The 17,751-nt window shown below is 43.0% G+C and overlaps 1 protein-coding gene across 1 annotated transcript in view; it reads right to left on the bottom strand.

Moving 5' to 3' along the window:
* The window catches only part of CELF2 (CUGBP Elav-like family member 2), a 503,139-nt gene extending 485,945 nt beyond the window's left edge, over positions 1-17,194 (bottom strand). Inside the window, exon 1 of the mRNA XM_066633616.1 lies at positions 17,074-17,194. Within this exon, the coding sequence (XP_066489713.1) occupies positions 17,074-17,126 (53 nt within the window). The 5' untranslated portion in view covers positions 17,127-17,194. The remainder of the gene's footprint in view (positions 1-17,073) is intronic.
* Positions 17,195-17,751: the final 557 nt, after the last annotated feature.

Below are 17,751 nucleotides of genomic sequence, written 5' to 3'. Positions count from 1 at the left end.
AAAAAGAGAACATGTTCTGGAAAAAGAGGACATCTGGTCAACCTGCCCCAAGCCCCTCTATGCATCTTCAGTGCAGTCAAATAGAAGTAGAAACAGTATTTCTAATCCTTCCTCCTTTGATTAGTGTTGCAAGTGTGCTTGCAGTCTAGGGCTGCAATCTTATCTACACTTACCTGCAAGTATGCCCTGTTGACTATAATGGGACTTCTGAGTAGACATGCATAGGATTGGGCTGCAGGACTTCTTAGATTTTCACTGTTCAAGGAAAGACTTTGCATCTTAGTCTCAGATTAACCTCAGATCTCCAACACATCGCTCTCTTTACCACTATACATTGCAAAGATACTGAAATGGAGTCTTCAGAAGTTAGCTGGGTCAGCCTTCTGATGTGTGTGTACTGATATCTGATATCACTCCTGTGCAGAATGAGGCTGGAATGAGATGCAGTCTTGAGCTTCCCAATGTGCTTTGGGCCATGTGTTTGTATGCTATCCTCATCTCTACAAGTGTAATGCAAAAAATAAAAATAAATAAATGACACAAATATTTCTGATGTTACCTACTGGGTTTCCTGCAAATCCCAAGTATTGCCAATAAGTCCAGGCAGACTGGACAGAGGGCGTCCCCTCCCACACCTCTATTTACCACAGCAAGCAGAAGGGTTAGGAAAAGGACATTATAATAGCAGCAGGAATATTTGTTGAACTGAGGTGTGAAGGGGAAGATGACTGGAAAAAATATGTTAAAGAACCCTTCTTGGACACTGCCACCATTCAGATGAATGGTCACAAGCTACCATTGTGACCACATTCAGGAGCTACCACATTCAGGAGTCACAAGCTACCATCAAGTCCACGCAGTATTTTTTCCGCATCTATCAATAGTTGGAGACCAAGATCCAATTATCATCATGATGATTCCAATTTCATTATCTTTAGATACAATAAGCTCCTTGGTCATGAATCTATCAATGGCTTTAGCTTTGAGGGCTATGGCAAACCTCCACGTGACTGAATACTTGTTGCTGGGGGACAACAGCACTGGAGGTCTCTGGTCTTCACCTCCTGCTTTTGATCTTCCTGGAGGAACTCAATTAGCCCCTGTGATAGGTGGAACCTTTAGGTGATACCTATGATAGGTAGAACCCTATAGACCGACCTTTGACCCAGTAGGGCACCTCTTCTAATCTTTGTCAACACATGCAAATACCATGCATTTGCAAAATGCATTAAACAAAATGTTGATATTCTAGTGTGTGAACAGGGGAGTATCAACAAGCCAATGTCATGTAGTGGGGAGATGGAGATTTGAATCCCTTCTGGGACATGAAGCTCACTGGAGCATATTGGGCCAGTCACCATCTCATCACAAAATGTGAAGCAATAATAAAATTGGGAAGGGGAGAAAAAGAGAATCATGTATGCTACCCTGAGCAGTTTGCAGGAACCACAGACATGTAGCTATGCATTCATGTTCAAAAAAAATGTCATTTCATTTTCCCCTGAGAAACCAGACAAGTCCCAGGACTCCTTTAATCCATTCCCTCACAGGGAAACCATTTTGATGTCCTTCAAGTCAATCCATCCATTTAATACAAATCTGTGCTATTTTTATGAAGCATTTGCAAACAATCATCAACAGAAAATGCACATCTTCTATCAAGCAAGGACTCCTATCACAACAAGCATCTCTTGCGTGTCTGCTCACTCACTCACCCTTCACAAGTAGCACTTTTGAAACCATCACTTTTTAAATTAGCTATACTATATTCTTACTATAGTGTCTAGTTCATTGTCTTGGGTAGATTTGCACTGCTGGTGAGCTTTCCACTGCAATTGCAAAAAAGAAAAAAGTATTGGTCTAGAGATAGACACAGTTTTCTAGAACCAATCTCTAGCTTGTCTGAGGTTCTGTAATGCTAAAAACCAAAACTCACAATGTTAGGCACATCTACTTAGAAGTAAGTCTCACAGACATCAACATTCAATAACCCGTATCTCCCTATATTCCATATGGCAGCTTAAGCATGAAAAGCATCATATGTAGAAAACCATTACTGCATTTCTTGAATGTTGAACGATTCTCTTGCAAGGTCAATTTTGCTTTTGCACCATTTGCCCCTAGCTAAAAAGGCAAAATTATATTTTAAGACAACCTCAGGAGCAGGGCCTAGGAGAGGGAGGTAAAGGGGGTAATTTTTATCCGGGCCCAGGGTCTGAAAGGGGGCCCAGGAGCCAAACGAGGGGGCCCAGAAAGTTCCTGGGACCTGACATTTTCTTTTCTTGCCTGAACTAACTGCTAGCGCACAATGCTGGGGCACAACCATGTGCATGCAGTGTTAATTACTGCTACAAGTCATACTCACCAGGCCCAGGAAAGCATCCATGACCCTCCTTAACACGGTGTCAAATCTGGGAGGAAACTGGCCTGCTACAGTAGCTCTTTGGCATTTCAAAAATTTTAGAGAGACTTGGGAGTGTGTTTGGGTTTTCCATATTACTTTATCTAGCTGCTAATGCCACATGGTCAGGTAGACCTGGACTCTGCATGAAGAAGCCTAGTAGACCTGAGCTCCAAAGTCTATTTGGCTGTCAGCACCCTCCCCCACCCTATTTCCCCCCCCCCATTTTGCTAGCCCTCATTGCCCCCCTTCCTCTTTGGGAAGGGGCCCAGAAGAAACTTTGCACCCCCTGCTAAAATTCCTCTCATAGGCCCTGCTGATGAGTACAAGCTTGTGGGAATGTGTTTGTAGCTCTTCCCAAGGAAAATCCCCAGAAAAGGGATGAAGGAGAAATCTGGATATCCTTATGGGATTATAACTGGAAAATTACAAGGATAGCCCCAACATAAAGCTCTTACATATAGATGCTCGTGAGAAGTTTTATTGGGGGGGAGTCAGCCCATAACTTGACAATGACATTTGCTAGGTTTCCTCATAACAATTTCCACCAACTCCACTTGGCAGCTCTCAGAAAGGTGATAGGAATCCCCCATGAGGCCCTTTCTTAGCAGTGTGCCTGGGACCAACTTTCTCTTGCATCATATCTCTTGACAGACACCATCAGTGTGCGTATTTCATAAGTTGATCTCACCCAATATCTGAATTTAAGCCCCACCCGCGCCTTCCTTGTCCCTTATTTCTTTTGTGCTATATCTGTAATTAGACAGCACCCTGACAAGAGTGGTTTATAATCTGTTTGGATTCTTTATTGAAAAACTTCATAGAATTGTATGCACGTTCATAATATGGAGAAACGAGGTAAGTCTGAATTTATTTTCCCATTTATATCAGATGTACAATTACAATTCAGCACAAACACTGTACTGTACTCCTTTCATTGTCAAGGTCTTTTGTAAAATAAAAAAAAAGCTTGAGAATCACACTGTGCTTTGTTTGTGCTAATCTTAACTGTATACAGCTTATACAGACGGGGGGGGAGGACAACTGTAGAAAGGAAAAAAAATGGGACACTGTGTGACGTTACTAGCAATAAAACCATCTAGAAAACATTGTTGTAACCCTAGAAACATTTTAATTTCAGTATTTATTTTTGCACTGAGAACGTTTCAAAACTGGGGATGTGCACATTGTTATTTTGACTTGTAGCCAGTCACCCATATTGGAACTAACAGAGATTGTTTCCATGCTGTTCCAAGTACTAAGAAAGGCACAACACACAGTGGTATTAAGCAAGAAGAGACCCAACTTTTTCCACTATAGGGAAAAAGACACCCTTCTCCCCATAGTGGTCCATGTACTGCCTTTGGGAAGTCCACAAGCAGCAAAGAAGGTATATTTCTCTCTCACCATTGCTCCCTTGCTCCTGGTATTCAGGTGCCTATTGCTGCTACACCTGGGAGGTAGCGCATAGCCATGACAACTGGTAGCCATTGATAGGCCTGTTCTCCATTAATTTGTCCAATTCGCTTTCAGAGCCTCCAAGCTTGTGGCTGTTACCACAGCACATAAGGAAATTGTCAGGCTAATGATCTGCTGTGTGTCTTGGCCAACAGAGTCAGGCAACAATTCTCTAGATCAGGTTAATTTTTCACTGTTCCACACAATCTAGGTTCTCGTTATCATGAGGTTTCTGTGGACCAAAACAAAATGGAAAGAAAGCATTTGGACTGCCTGCAGATGCAAGTTCATTACAAGAGAACAAGAAGGTCAGAGGTCCTGAACAAGTGCACTTGCAAACCTCTGTGTGGACACAAAACTGACTACATGTAATGCTGAAGTCTGCAATTCTTTGCACTTAATAAAAATGGGAAGAAATCAGTCTGGGCAGATAGAAAAAGTCTAAAAGCCTCAAGCCTCTCCCTATCTAGTTATCTCAATTCAGATCCCCCCCCCTTGCCCAAGTTACTTTTGCATCTGAATAAATACCTTTTCTACTTTGCAGATAGAAAAATCAGCTTGGGTAGGATGGTTTTGAGCCGGTTTTGGACAGCAGAAGGGTTATGCAGCCTCTCTCCCCATGCTCTCTTCCTCAACACAGCCTGTTCAAGTTGCTATTTGCTTCCAAAAAATTAAAAAGACATTGAGGAAGAAAGAATCAAAGACCTTGAGTAATATGTAGTTTGAGCCTTAGCTTGAAACTCAGATTATTTTTGTAAGTGGATTTTGTGAGTGAACACAATTGCCAAAACAACTGGAATGAGTGTATTTTTAAAATTCATATAGTAAGAAATTTCATGTCAAGAATTTGAAACACATTATTCCTAATATTTGCCAGATATTTAATGTCAGTAGGAAGGTTTTGAAACTGATTCATGCTTGCTTCTTCACTGAATTTTATATTTTACATAAAAGTAATAACTCAACTTTCTGTCACACTCTAGCACAGTGGTGCTCAAAACGTTACTTGCGATCTACCGGTCGATCCCGAGGCAAAATGAGTCGATCGCAGAGCCCTTAGTCTAGTCACTAGACTAAGGGCTCTGCGATCCACTCATTTTGCCTCGTGTTGAGTCACTAGACTCTAGTGACTAGACTAGAGTCTAGTCTATAGAGTCTATAGACTAGAGACTCCTGGAGACTAGCGCTGCTGCCCTCCTGCCCCTGCTGGGAGGGGGGCGAGAGGAGGATGGCGGGCAGCACTGCCCGTGAGGAGGCGCCGCCCGGACCCTTGCGCCAGAACATGCAGCACGCCTCGCAGAGCTCGTGAACTCGCCTGACTCGGCCTGCGCTCCGCAGCTGCTCCACGGGGGGAGAGCTGTCGTTGCTCACCGTCAAGCATGAGCTCAGGAACGGTGAGCGTGTCAGCGCCTGAGGGGTCACCTGTGTCTGTCGGGGGCTGAGGAGAGCAGCAAAGGGGAAGGAAGGTGGGAGGAGCGCATGCGCAGTGGGGGCGAGGAGAGGAGCGGAGCGAGCTCGAGGACAGGGCAGTGCACGAGTAGCCCCCTGGGAGGGCGGCGGGGAGGTTGGAGCAGGCAGGGAGATGGGGGGCAGAGAGAGACTGTGAGAGTGTCCCCCTGGAGGAGCTGAGGCTGCGGTCCTGTCCACGCTTGCCTGTGAGTGAGCTCCAGTGACTCTAATGGAATTTTTATGAGTAAACCTGCATAGGATGGGGCTCTGGGGCTGCTGTCCTAGCCACACTTGCCTGGGAGTAAGCCCTAGTGACTATAAAGGGACTTACTTCTGAGTAGACAGGCTTAGGATGGGGCTCTGAAGCTGCAGTCCTATCTACACTTGCCTGGGAGTAAGCCCCAGTGGCTATACTGACTTCTGAGTAGACAGGCATAGGATATGGGGCTCCGAGGCTGCAGTCCTGTCCACACCTGTCAGGGAGTAAGCTCCATTGACTATAATGGGACAGGCATCGGACCGGACTCTGAAGCAACATGGGTGCCTGTGAGGAACCTTGGGGCATCTCTTAAAGGGAGGGAGATGACCATTGGGGGGGCAGATGGAATGAGAAGCCATCTGGGCAACATGTAGACATTGTTGACAGAGGGATGGGTGGCCTCCAAGGCAGAGAGCAGACAGCCCAATCTTATCCACACTTTCCTGGGAGTAAGCCCCATTGACATTAATGGGACTTCTGAGTAGACATGAACTGTAAATTGACAGAACTGGAGGAGATGAGGAAGGTAAATGGGGCAGAAGCAGGTGGGAAATTCTGTTATGGCAAATGCTATTATTGTAAAAAAAAAAAACTCTGGTAGATCTCCGGGCCTTGCTGGGTTTCAAAGTAGCTCTCGAGCCAAAAAAGTGTGGGCACCTCTGCTCTAGCATGACCAAGAAACAAAATTCAGAATGGGCCTATGCAGATTAGAGAAATTACAGAGTTTCATAATTCTTTGCCTGGGACTATGAAGCATTAAAAAGAGCATTAAGGTTCATATTTCTAAAACACTTGTATTAAACAGCATCAAGAGTATTCCACCCTGTTTGTCTCCAGCTTGAATTTAAAATTATCTCTCTCCTTCCATATGTAGCACCCTGTATATGCAAGTCAACGTCAGGGATCCTATTGCATGTCACAGCATCTGAAATGCCATGGATGGCTAGGATAGATGGGGGTTATGGAGATGGAATGCCCTGCCTAGGTAGGCCCACCAGGCCCTCTCACTGCTTACTCTCCTGAAGAGTGAAGAGGCAGCTCTTCTGGAGGTCTTTTGGGTACTGTAGATACAAACCACAGACTAAAAGCATTCCATCACTGATATGTCCTGCTGTTATTGGTTTTTTTTTAAATAATTGGAGTACTTACAGTAATTTCCCATTTTGATTCTTTTACTGATTTTATTAAAGTATCTTGTCTCCTTGTATTTCCTCTGGGTTAAAACAGTAGGATATAATCTATTGACATCATTAATACAGTGGATGAGGGTGCACAAACTCCATCGAGAAAGGGAGTTGGAGATGTGGACAACTGGTGAGCCCATCAATCAACATACAGAAGAGATGAAGTTCTCAAGGTCAAAGTTTAGGAGCATCTGGAGCTAGCACTAGTTTTAAGTACTCAGGAGTATGGTCCGCTATGCTGCTTTCTAGAAGCAAAGCACACTTCTCAACTTGGCTACTGTAATGTTTTCAAGGGAAGCCCCATGTTAAGTATGAGACAGAAATTTCCAGCTGGTCCAACATGCAGTAGCCTGACTTGGGCAATGGAGTGCACATTTACATCACTTCCTTGTTGTCTCCACTGTAACCATTGTGTTTGTATGCCAACTTCAAGGTCTTGACTTGGACCAGAAAAACATATAAGGTAGGCTGGATCCAAGTTACTCAAGTTACCTGTAGGACTTTCTCAGTGGTGGCACTGCAGTTACAAACATCCTCCCATATGAATTTTGATCTGTCCCCTTTCCCAAAGCATTCTGGTAGACTTAAAAACATTTTTATTTCAATTGGCATTCAAGTAGTGTGCAGAGGGGGTGGGGTTTTCATTGTGTTTACTTGTATGTCTGCTTTTTTATCACCTCTGATGCCTGTTTTTTAGCTGCTATTTATTACCATCTGTGCTGTTTTTATAGCTACTTTTATGCTCCTATATTTGTCTTATGCATTGTTGATTCTTTCATGAGACTGCTATTGCTTTACCATCTTCTTTATCTTTAGCTTTGCTGGTTTTTAAGTGCTTATTCTGAGATTATATAAACCACCTTGGATGTCCACACAAGTGGAGAAAAGTAGGGACAAAAATATATTAAATTCTCTGTGAGTTATTACTTCAGGTGCCATCACTGTTGGCCATGAAGTTGTGTTCTCAACAAACAGGGCATTTTCAGTGGTGGTACCAGTGTAATTAAATATTCTTTCAGAATGAGGTAGGTTAAAATGCTGATATTCCAATTCCAGCCAGCTTTAAGAGTGTGTAGGAGAAAGAATGGGTGCTTAGAAAGTGCCAAGGTTCCATTCACCCCATCTTCTCGGGGATGACAAGAATGAGAACAAATCATCTAAGCAGGCTGCAGGGCCATGCAGGCTGAGAACATTTTCAAACCTCCCACACAAGTTGTTGATCTTATTTGCAAAAATGGATACTTTTTCACTTGTGTAGCATAGAAAGTTGCCAACTGCAAATAATAACAGAATTCCCAATATTTTTCTAAGTCAGCCAGACAAAGGAAGGGAGAGAACATAATTCCTTGAACAATACTCAGTGCTGGGGAAAATGCACAAGAAATTGTGATATGTTTGTTTCATTCTTGATCAGGAAACTGAGGCACATATTTGTCTTGTGAAGACATACCCAGAGCAAAACAGATGTTCATGTAGTCATTTCCACATGACTTCATGCATACTTTTCTCAACATAGTAATACCAGTCTTGGAAATAGTTTAGTTTGTCAAGCAACCCTGACAGTACAGAGATTCAGCATGAGGAACCATGGAAGATCAATTGACCCTATTCATGGCTATTTTAAGCACATGCTCAAAGATGGCAATGAGGCTCTTCTGCTTTATGTAATGATGAACTTGGTGTCAGGGAAAGAGTTGGCAGTTGTTGAACTGCAGCCAAAGTTTCATTTCCCTTCTCATTAAAAAAACTCCCTTGCCTAGCAACAAAAACAGTGAAAGGGGAGAGGGGATAGGAACTGGCTGTTCATGGGAGAAGGGCAAATCCTCCAGAAAAGAGTCCCCTGAATTATTCTTAGAAAGAGTAATGTTTCCAATGCTGTACTAAGGACAGATTGATCCCTGCCTCAAGCTTACAATTTGTGGGGAAAGCCAACAAAGGACACAGAGCGACAAAAGTAACAGAGGGCTATATGATTAGATACAGTTATAAGAGTAGCCCTGCTAGAACAGGCCAACGTTCCAGCTAGTTCAGCAACGTGGTTCCCTTATAGGTCAACCAGGTGCCTCAAGAAAGCCAGCAAGTTGGGCACAAAGGCAACAGCCTCCCCTACAGTTCCTGTTCCTTAGTATCCAATATTCACAGGCATCATGAACATGGAGGTTCCACCACAGATTACCCACTGCAAAACAAAGTCTAAACTCCATGCAATTTAGGACAGACAAGAGAAAATATCTTATCACTCAACATATAACTAGCTTAGATGACTTCAAAAGAGGTTTGATGAATTGGCCTAATCTCCCTTCAAGGCCATCTAAAGCTAATGTCACATTCTGTGGTGGTGAATTACTTATGCACTGTGTGATAAGGTCCTCTCTCTTGTTTATCCTAAAATTACATGCATTTAGGCTTTGTTTCATCAGGAGAGCAGCAATAAAGGGTTATGCCAAGGACTTAGTGGAATAAGTTTGAAGTGTATGTGGGGCAGATGCCGGGGAAACCATGTAAGTGTTCTTGGAAGGGGTTCCAGGCACAGGAAACAGTGAGAGAGAATGGAAAGACTATGAATGTAATAAGAGTGGCTCAGGATGCTATAACCCAGATGTGTCCCAGGATTCCGAAACCAACCAAAATGGTCATGTGGCATTGAATGTCTGCAACCAATGTTTTTAATACTAGTGGAGAATAAAAGTCTTCCAACAGGGGCTTCCTTGCTCACACTCTTAGCCACTGCACTAGTTCAACTGTCAGAATGAAGACTGTAGGCATAATTATACGCCCCATTATTTGGATAGTGGACAAGACTGCTATGGAATAATTATTGACGCCAACATCATCCTGCTGAAATGTCAATACAACAATGTTATGATTGCCCAGATTTGGAATTTACCCTGGCTCAACTCCAAACTGCCGCAATTCTTTCTGTTTGCTTGCTCTCATTGGCTCTGTACAAATAGGGAGGAAATGCTTTCCTCTTACAGTGTTCATATAGTAGAGCTGCAAGCCACTCTTTAAATTCAAAGCAAAGTGTCCAAGGGCCTGGCACAAATGTATACATGCATGTTTATAAGTATATATACACTTATAAACACTTTATACTGTATAAATATTTATACTGTATTGGTGTAAAATGAACTAGATCACACTATTCTAGCACTGCCCAATGTTCGGCATCCTACAACATCCCCACATGCTGCAAACACAGTATGTAGCTCTCAGAAGTGACATCACCACCAGTCACTTTCAGGTTTAGACACTGGCAGCATGCTGGAAATGATCAGTAAAAGGCTCTGGTCACCACGCCCCAGGATGAGGGCCCTAGCCTCTGCCCCCTTAAGGGGCAGGGGGGAGGCCACAACGCAATCCCAAGGATCGTGTCACTAAGGGGGCTGCAGGGACTGGGATGTACTCACCAGTCCCTACAGCAACCTCCCAGGGGTGCGGGGAGCTCTGCACGAGCATCTGCAGACTCCCCAGCCTTCCAAAAGTGAAAGCGCAGTGACCATGCTCCACTTCCGGTTTTGCAGAGGCAGAGCGCGATCACTGCGCTTTCACTTTTAGCAGGCTGGGGAGCCCTGCAGATGCGCAGGGCTCCCTGTACCCCCAGGACGCTGCTGCAGTCCCTGCAGCCCCCTTAGCAATGTGATCCTGGGGACTGCGTCACTGCCTTCCCCCGCCCCCGCAAGAACTTAAGGCTCTCAAGCTCTCCCTGAGAGTTTGAGAACCACTGGGCTAAGGGCAGATGGGAAGGCCATTCTAAGCATGTGAGAACTGCACACAGGAGCTCTGTTCACTGAGCAGAGTCATTTCCAGTGCCCCGTGTGGTTTCACTGCCGGCTGGCCAGCAGCCTACAACTTCCCGGTGACTGCCTCCATCAGGTATCGCGATGCACACTTTGGGAACCCCTGCAATATCCCCACCCTCCCTATGTTCAGGGTCCCTTTTCCACACAGGCCCACATGGATATGCCCAAGTACCTGAAAAAATGAAGGGCAAGGATCATACAAAGGAGAATTATTTGCCTCAGCACCACTGAGACATCTACAGTTTTCCTGTGCCTCAATGTATAGTGGTGCCTCGCATAATGAAATTAATCTGTTCCGCGAGTCCTTTCGTTATGCGAGTTTTTCGTTTTGCGAAGCGCGTTTTCCCATAGGAATGCATTGAAATTTAATGGGCAAGAAAAGTCCTATGGGCAAGAAATCCTATGGGCAAGAAAAGTCAGAACAAAGTCAAATTTGGTTTACAAAGTGTTTATTAAGTGCTCTTTAAAGGCATACAAACTGCACTGAGGATTTCAAAAACGGGGGGATGCTGAGTGGGGAGCTTGAAGGCTGTAATCCTGTGCACACTTTCCTGGGAGCAAGCACAATGGGACTTACTTACATAAACTGACATGAAGATCCTCCCCTTACTAGGGTGAACGGGATCATAAACTGACATGAAGATCCTCCCCTTACTAGGGTGAACAGGATCATAAACTCACATGAAGATCCTCCCCTTACTAGGGTGAACGGGATCATAAACTCACATGAAGATCCTCCCCTTACTAGGGTGAACGGGATCATAAACTCACATGAAGATCCCCCCCTTAAACAAACCAAAACAAACCAAAAAAAAAAATTCATCTTGCGAAGCACGGGTCATAAAAATTCGTTGTGCGAGTCACCAAAAATCGCAAAACGCTTTCGTTCTGCGAGTTTTTCGGTGCGCGAGGCATTCGTTATGCGAGTTACCACTGTACTCATTTTTGTACTTGATGAAGGACACAAGGATCGAGATAGTCCCCTCTGCCAACTTCTCTCACAGGCTTACTAAATCATGGACTTCTTCTCAGTGAAGTGCTCTGGGCTGTAGTCACCCACCCCTTCTTTTCATACCCTGTGAACAACAACAAGCAATTATTACAGTATTTCCTGTGAAGGAGATCTAGAGAAGTTCCAGATCACCATCTCCAACAAGACCACCTATCGAGAGGATCAGCCTGACAGATCTGGTCTACTCTGTATGAAAACACTGTCTTAAGTCATTTATGGATGCTAGCCTGGTGTTACACTAACGTGTTTGCAGATGGAAGCCAAAATTAGAACTGAAATAATTAGCAGCTTTGTCATCATGTTGCTCAATAGGTCTCTCATCCTTCAACTCATGTTTACTTCCATCTGAATTAAATGCTTGAACTGTTGAGAACAGCAAAGCAACTGTTAATCCCTACCCACTTTAAACAATGAAATATGGGCATGCTCCAACTTCCTGTACAGTTTTCCGCATTTGGCTTAAGTAACAGGTTTCGACAAGAATGACCTTACATACAGAAACTCTCCCGCAATATAAGAACAAAAGACTTAAACAATGTAACATATTGCCTGTGTACACCATTCTGCACTCCTAGAAAAGATGGAATACAAATTCTGCTACTATAATAACATTGCAAATGTCTGCAAGTGAAGAGACTTTTCTCATGAAATATAAAGTAGGTGAATGTCCATAAAAGGGCATGAACATTCAGTAAAATGTTGTCTTCCCCCACTATGTGCATGTTCATTCACCTTGGATGCATCAGAACAGGGCGAGTGTCTCTACACATCTTCTCCTAATACACTTTACAGATTTCTGAAGGTACCTGCCCTGTCCATCCTATTTGGACCTTTGGTGTGACCCAAAAGAGAACTCTTATGCAAAGGCATGCATGTATTACGTTTTTTCCTACGTAGAGTAAGCAAAAAGCTTCAGTGCAGTTTGGGGCCACAGCAGAATCCATATGTTCAAAACCCCATTTACAAATCCCTATTCAGTCATGTAGCTCACTGGGTAACCTTGAGCCAATTGGTTCTCCTCAACTTATCATATCTTACAGGATTGCTGTAAGGATAAAAAGGACAGAACCACGTTTGCCACCCTGAGCTGCTCAGATGAAAAGAAATGCAATAAATAAGATTCTCAAACTAGCTTTTGAGAGCTTTCTTTAAAAATAACCCAATTTTTTTTAAGTTTTAAAAGTGGAATTTTACACCTGTTTTGAGTTCCAGGAAAGGTATGACTCAGCTCTTGGAACAAGAGGGGTCTTTCTAAGGATGAAAATATTTGGCCTGCAAAGTCTACTGTTCTTCTTCCTCATTCATCTGAAGTAGGGCATAACCTGATTTTCTTAACATAGGGGGATACTGCCCCATTAAAGCTATTCTCTGCAGTGTTCCCAGAATAGTTCTGTAACACATGGTGGCATATGCATTGTTGCCTAGTTTAAAATCAATGCATAACGTATGCCTGAGTTATAATGTAACCTTTCAGCATTAAAAAAAACATACAAAAGCTTTAGTGTGTCACTTTAGGAGATTGTCATTTCCATACACTGTAGTTCCAATTACTGCTGGCATCAAGATTCAAACTGAATTTGGAGTCACTCTCTCTTTCTGGAAGTTAGGACTGCCACTTTATATAAAGTGTTGTTCCTATGCTTTTAACAGGATAGTTAAAATAGGAAAAAAAAATCAGCACAGAGTTACAGTTAGGGAGTGTGAACAGCTATACATGTTAATTGGGAGTGGTTTGCATGCAGTTGTTAAAGGTGCAATTAATTATCCACAGATTTTTCACCTGCGGTTTTATCTCAACATGATGAGAAGCGCCCTTTAAATTAAAGGAAAAAAGTCATTTAACAATAGCCTCATTAATGCAGCCAGCTGACAATTCATCAGTCATTTTCTCTCCAGGCACTTAGAACAGCTTCACACCAAGGCAAGCTACCCCTCCCTTGCCCCTGAAAGAAAATCACTTTCCAAGTTAACTCTTGCACTTTGGGCTTAACCACTTATTTTTAAAACTTTTATTTCATTTTCCTTTTGGGCATTCAAAGTGGACAACAAAGTAGTGAAAGCTATAAAATAAAGGAATCAATAATATAGACTCTATATTATAGAGGCATCAAGAACAACAGCCAACAGAAAGAAATAAGCACTGATCAGCTGAGAAACACAAATCAACCACAAGTAAAGCAGCAGAATAAATGCAGCCTAATTGGCCACATCTTGCTAAGACACTGAACAAAATTAGAGAAGTCCACCTGGCACCATCTGTGGAGGGCATTCCACAGCATACATACCCAAATTTAAAGGCCATCCCACTTGGGTTCAAGGGCTTAAAAGAAAAATTAAAAAAATTAAGTTCTGGTTTGCTGGGCTGGACATTTGGTATCAGCAACTGGAAGTCCTGAAATTGAACTCAGCCTCTGCCAAGCATAGCTAGCAGGCCTTCACTTTCCAAGCTGGGGCAAGAGTGGTGAGTGGAGAGAATAGTATCTTTGGTCATTCACCATGAGGAGATGATGGGCAATGTAGAGGTTGGCCTTTCAAGTCATTGGTGGACACTTATTATTTAATAGTTTAACCGAGGGGTGTCCAAAGTTTTTGGCAGGAGGGCCACATCATCTCTCTGACACTGTGTCAAGGGCCAGGGGAAAAAAGAATTAATTTACATTTAAAATTTGAATAAATTTACATAAGTTTACATAAATGACTATATTAAAGATGAACTTATATGAATGAATGAAGGTCTTGAAATAGCTCAAGGCCTATAAAAAGGCTTTGCACAAAGTAAGGCTGGCCTTTCCTTTGCTGCTGCTACTGCATCAGACCTGAAACAGCAAGCAGTGGAGGAAGCCCTCATCCCACAGCTCACGCAAGAGGTCAAACAGTTGCCCTCACTCTGAGAGCAGTTGCATCGGGCCAGTGTGGGCTCCAACAAATCTCTGGAGGGCCAGAGGCTCATTGAAGACTGGGGACTCCCTGAGGGCCGCATTGAGAGGTCTCGAGGGCCGCAAGTGGCCCCAGGGCCGGGGTTTGGGCACCCCTGGTTTAACCAATACCCTCAAAAGTTTAACTACATTTTACTAACTGGAACAACTTTTATAGCAACTTTGAAATAATTACATCATTTCAATTATTCCCCCTCAACAGCTGAAAATTAGCACTTTTTAAAAATAGAGCTGGAGTTTAAAGACTTTTACCGCACAATCCTATGCATGTCTACTCTGAAATGAGTCCCACAGAGTTCAGCAGGGCTTACTTCTAGGAAAGTGTGCATAGGATTTCAGCCTTAGCCACATTATTCCACTAAAATAATCAGTGGAAAGTTGCTCTGTACAAGTGTAAATTTTAAAAGTGAAGAAAAGAACACAAATTTCGTAGCTAACCTCCACTACAGCTTACCTCCACTAATTACACTATGTATTTGACCTACTTCTTCTCCACCAAGTATTTGCAGTCACATTCAACTACCTGAAAAAGGAGTTAAGCTAGTGCCCATCGTCAGCACAACACATTCCTCTTGTACTACTGCAACAGACACCTGCTTTGCAGTGGCATACCTTCCACAAGGATGCATACCAGGGTTCTAGGATTGGCAGGGCATTCCTGCCATACTTTTAAGCAGACAGTTTTGTTTCAGAGAGCATTTTGTTCTTAGGAGTCATTGTTTTTATTGCTACTGTCTAATTTTGCAGCTTAATGATCTATGCTTTTATTGTATTTTATATTGTTTTATCTAGGATTGTTGTGCAGTGTCTTAGGTCCACTTACTGAGAAAGGCAGGACAGACATTGCATTTTTTTTAAAATCTGTTTTGCCCAGACTTTGAATCTAGATGCTAAGGGATACATCTTAGTATACATTATACTTAGTATACATCTTAGTATACATACATTATACTTAGTATACATCTTAGATACATTCAAGCACATTTGCTTTCTAACTTACCCAAATTTTTCACTTTCTCCTATCTTGGTGGAGAAGCACTGTAGCCCCTTTTCCTTTTCCTGGCCTTTCAGAGAAGAAGGTGGTGAAACTTTTCCTACTGCCTCTTTTCATGCCAGGAATAGTATCATCTGCTAAAGTTTCTTCAGCCCATGCCACTATTGAAGAGGCACCAGGAACAGATACAGTAATTCTAATGCTTGACAGACAATAAAATAAACATATATCCAGCAGTATACCAGCCTGCAGATATGAGACGTCACAAGTCACCATTCAAGGCTATGCTCAGCCTTGACATTTTTGTTTGCACAGTGCAAGATAAGAAAACAAGAGAATCCACCCATTATCTACAAGCCCTTTAAGGCATGATGCCTTCAATATAGCACTCTTGGGTTTCAGGATGTGAAACCTCCCCCCTTTTTTGGCTATACAAACCCTTCCCAAATGTGACACACCCACTTCTTAATGCAACTTACAGTAACAGCACTACATGGTTATGATGATCGACACCCCCCCCCCCCAAAGAGAAGGCAGGCACGCTTTTCCAGCTCTGTATTCACAACAGGCAAAGCATGGTTTCCAGGCACCAAAGTTTGGCATCTGCCTATCCAAAACACACACAAGGCACACACTATGGTGGTGCTTTGTCTCAAAGTCATTGTGAGATGCAGCAGGTTGTTTTGTTTGCTTTAAAGCCTCTCTATAGAGCATTAAAGGTAAGAGAGGAGAACCACCTTTAATTTCTCCTGCCTGGTGTTCTGGTTTTTAAGATTAAGGTACTCAAGGGGTTTATGGAGTTGCTCTACTCTGGTCTCAGACTCTTTGGAGAAGCAACACAAAACAAAAGCTACTCATGTCCCCAAGTGAGTCAAAAACCACTGCAATAAGCTGAGCCCTGGAGAGCTTCCAGATATTGCCCTTTTCTCTTCCCTTACTACTTAAAAACCCATTAGAGAACTTATAGCCCCTGAAGATCAAAGTCTTGCCCATCGTCAGCATTACCCCCCCCCCAAGTATGAAACACCAGGAAACAAACAAGTCCCTTGCATCAGAGCCTCCAATGCTCCCTCCAGAGAATCAGCAATTCAAGAAAGCCAAAAAGTTTTGGTGTCTAGAGCAACATCATTAAACTTATTAACAGTCTTACTTCTTACTGCTAAACTTATTAACAGTCTGAACAACTTCGAAGTAAATCCCACTTTAAAAAATAATAATGCCAAAGTTTACTTGCTGCATTAAGTAATGCAGCTGGAGCTCTCCCGGGAGCCCTGTTAAAATAGCTGCATAAAAAGTTTTTTGCCTCCCCCTCGTTTCCATATCTTGAAAAGGATCAAATTACCCCAAACTTTTTCTCCTTTCCTACACCCAGCACTTCACATAGCAAGTTGCAGTTTCAAAGTTTGCAGTTCATTCAGCTTAAGCCCCAAGTGCTCCAAGAAGACATGCATTGTCCAATCCTACACATGAAATTACTCAAAAGTAAACCCCATTGCCTTAATGGCAGGGAGGGGGGTTTGCTCCCAAGGCAGTATGCAGAGAATCACAGCCAAAAAGGAAGGAAGAAAGAGGCCTACCTTAAAACTTTCCAGCTTTTCAATGGGTCCAAATCAGAGATGACAGAAACCATTGTATTAAAAACAACCCCAAATCTTGTTTTTGAAAGAGACTGCAGAGCAATCTAGCCACTTAAGAAACAGCCAGCCCTCTCTGCTTACTCTGTGGGAATGACAACAAGCAGTCCAAGGAGGAAGGGGGGGGGAACATACAGCAACAGCTCTTCCTACTTCTCAAGCTGATAAGAACTTGGGTAGGTTTTTCTCTCTCCACCCCCAAGATCAAGCTTGGGTTATGTTGCTTGGCAAAGTTCTTCTTTCATTTCTCCATCACCACCTTTTCCACTCCTTCCTTTAAAAAAACAATTTGAGGGGAAAAAAAACTTGTCTACTGCAACTGCTCGAATCTGACCTTTTCGCTGTGCACTATATTCTGAGCGCAAGCTCTCCATTAAATCTCTCTTTATTAACACCATCCGCCTCTGCTTTCTTAAGGAACAAGCACAGATCAAATTGTGAAGGCTCTCAACTCTGCCAGCAATCATTCACAGATTACTGCAAACTGGAGGCTTCTCCCCTGTTGGTTATTTCATGCTGCCTCCCCCTCTACCTCAGCTCTCATACATTCAAGCCCAGAGTTAAGGATCTTTTTTCCCCTTTCCCACTAGTTCAGATTTTATGACACTGTTAAAGTAAACA

The sequence above is a fragment of the Tiliqua scincoides genome, chromosome 7 (genome assembly GCF_035046505.1).
Source record: "Tiliqua scincoides isolate rTilSci1 chromosome 7, rTilSci1.hap2, whole genome shotgun sequence".
Taxonomy (NCBI): Eukaryota; Metazoa; Chordata; class Lepidosauria; order Squamata; family Scincidae; genus Tiliqua; species Tiliqua scincoides.
Note: the sequence above shows the minus strand (reverse complement) of the source record. Positions and strands in the feature narration are given on the sequence as shown.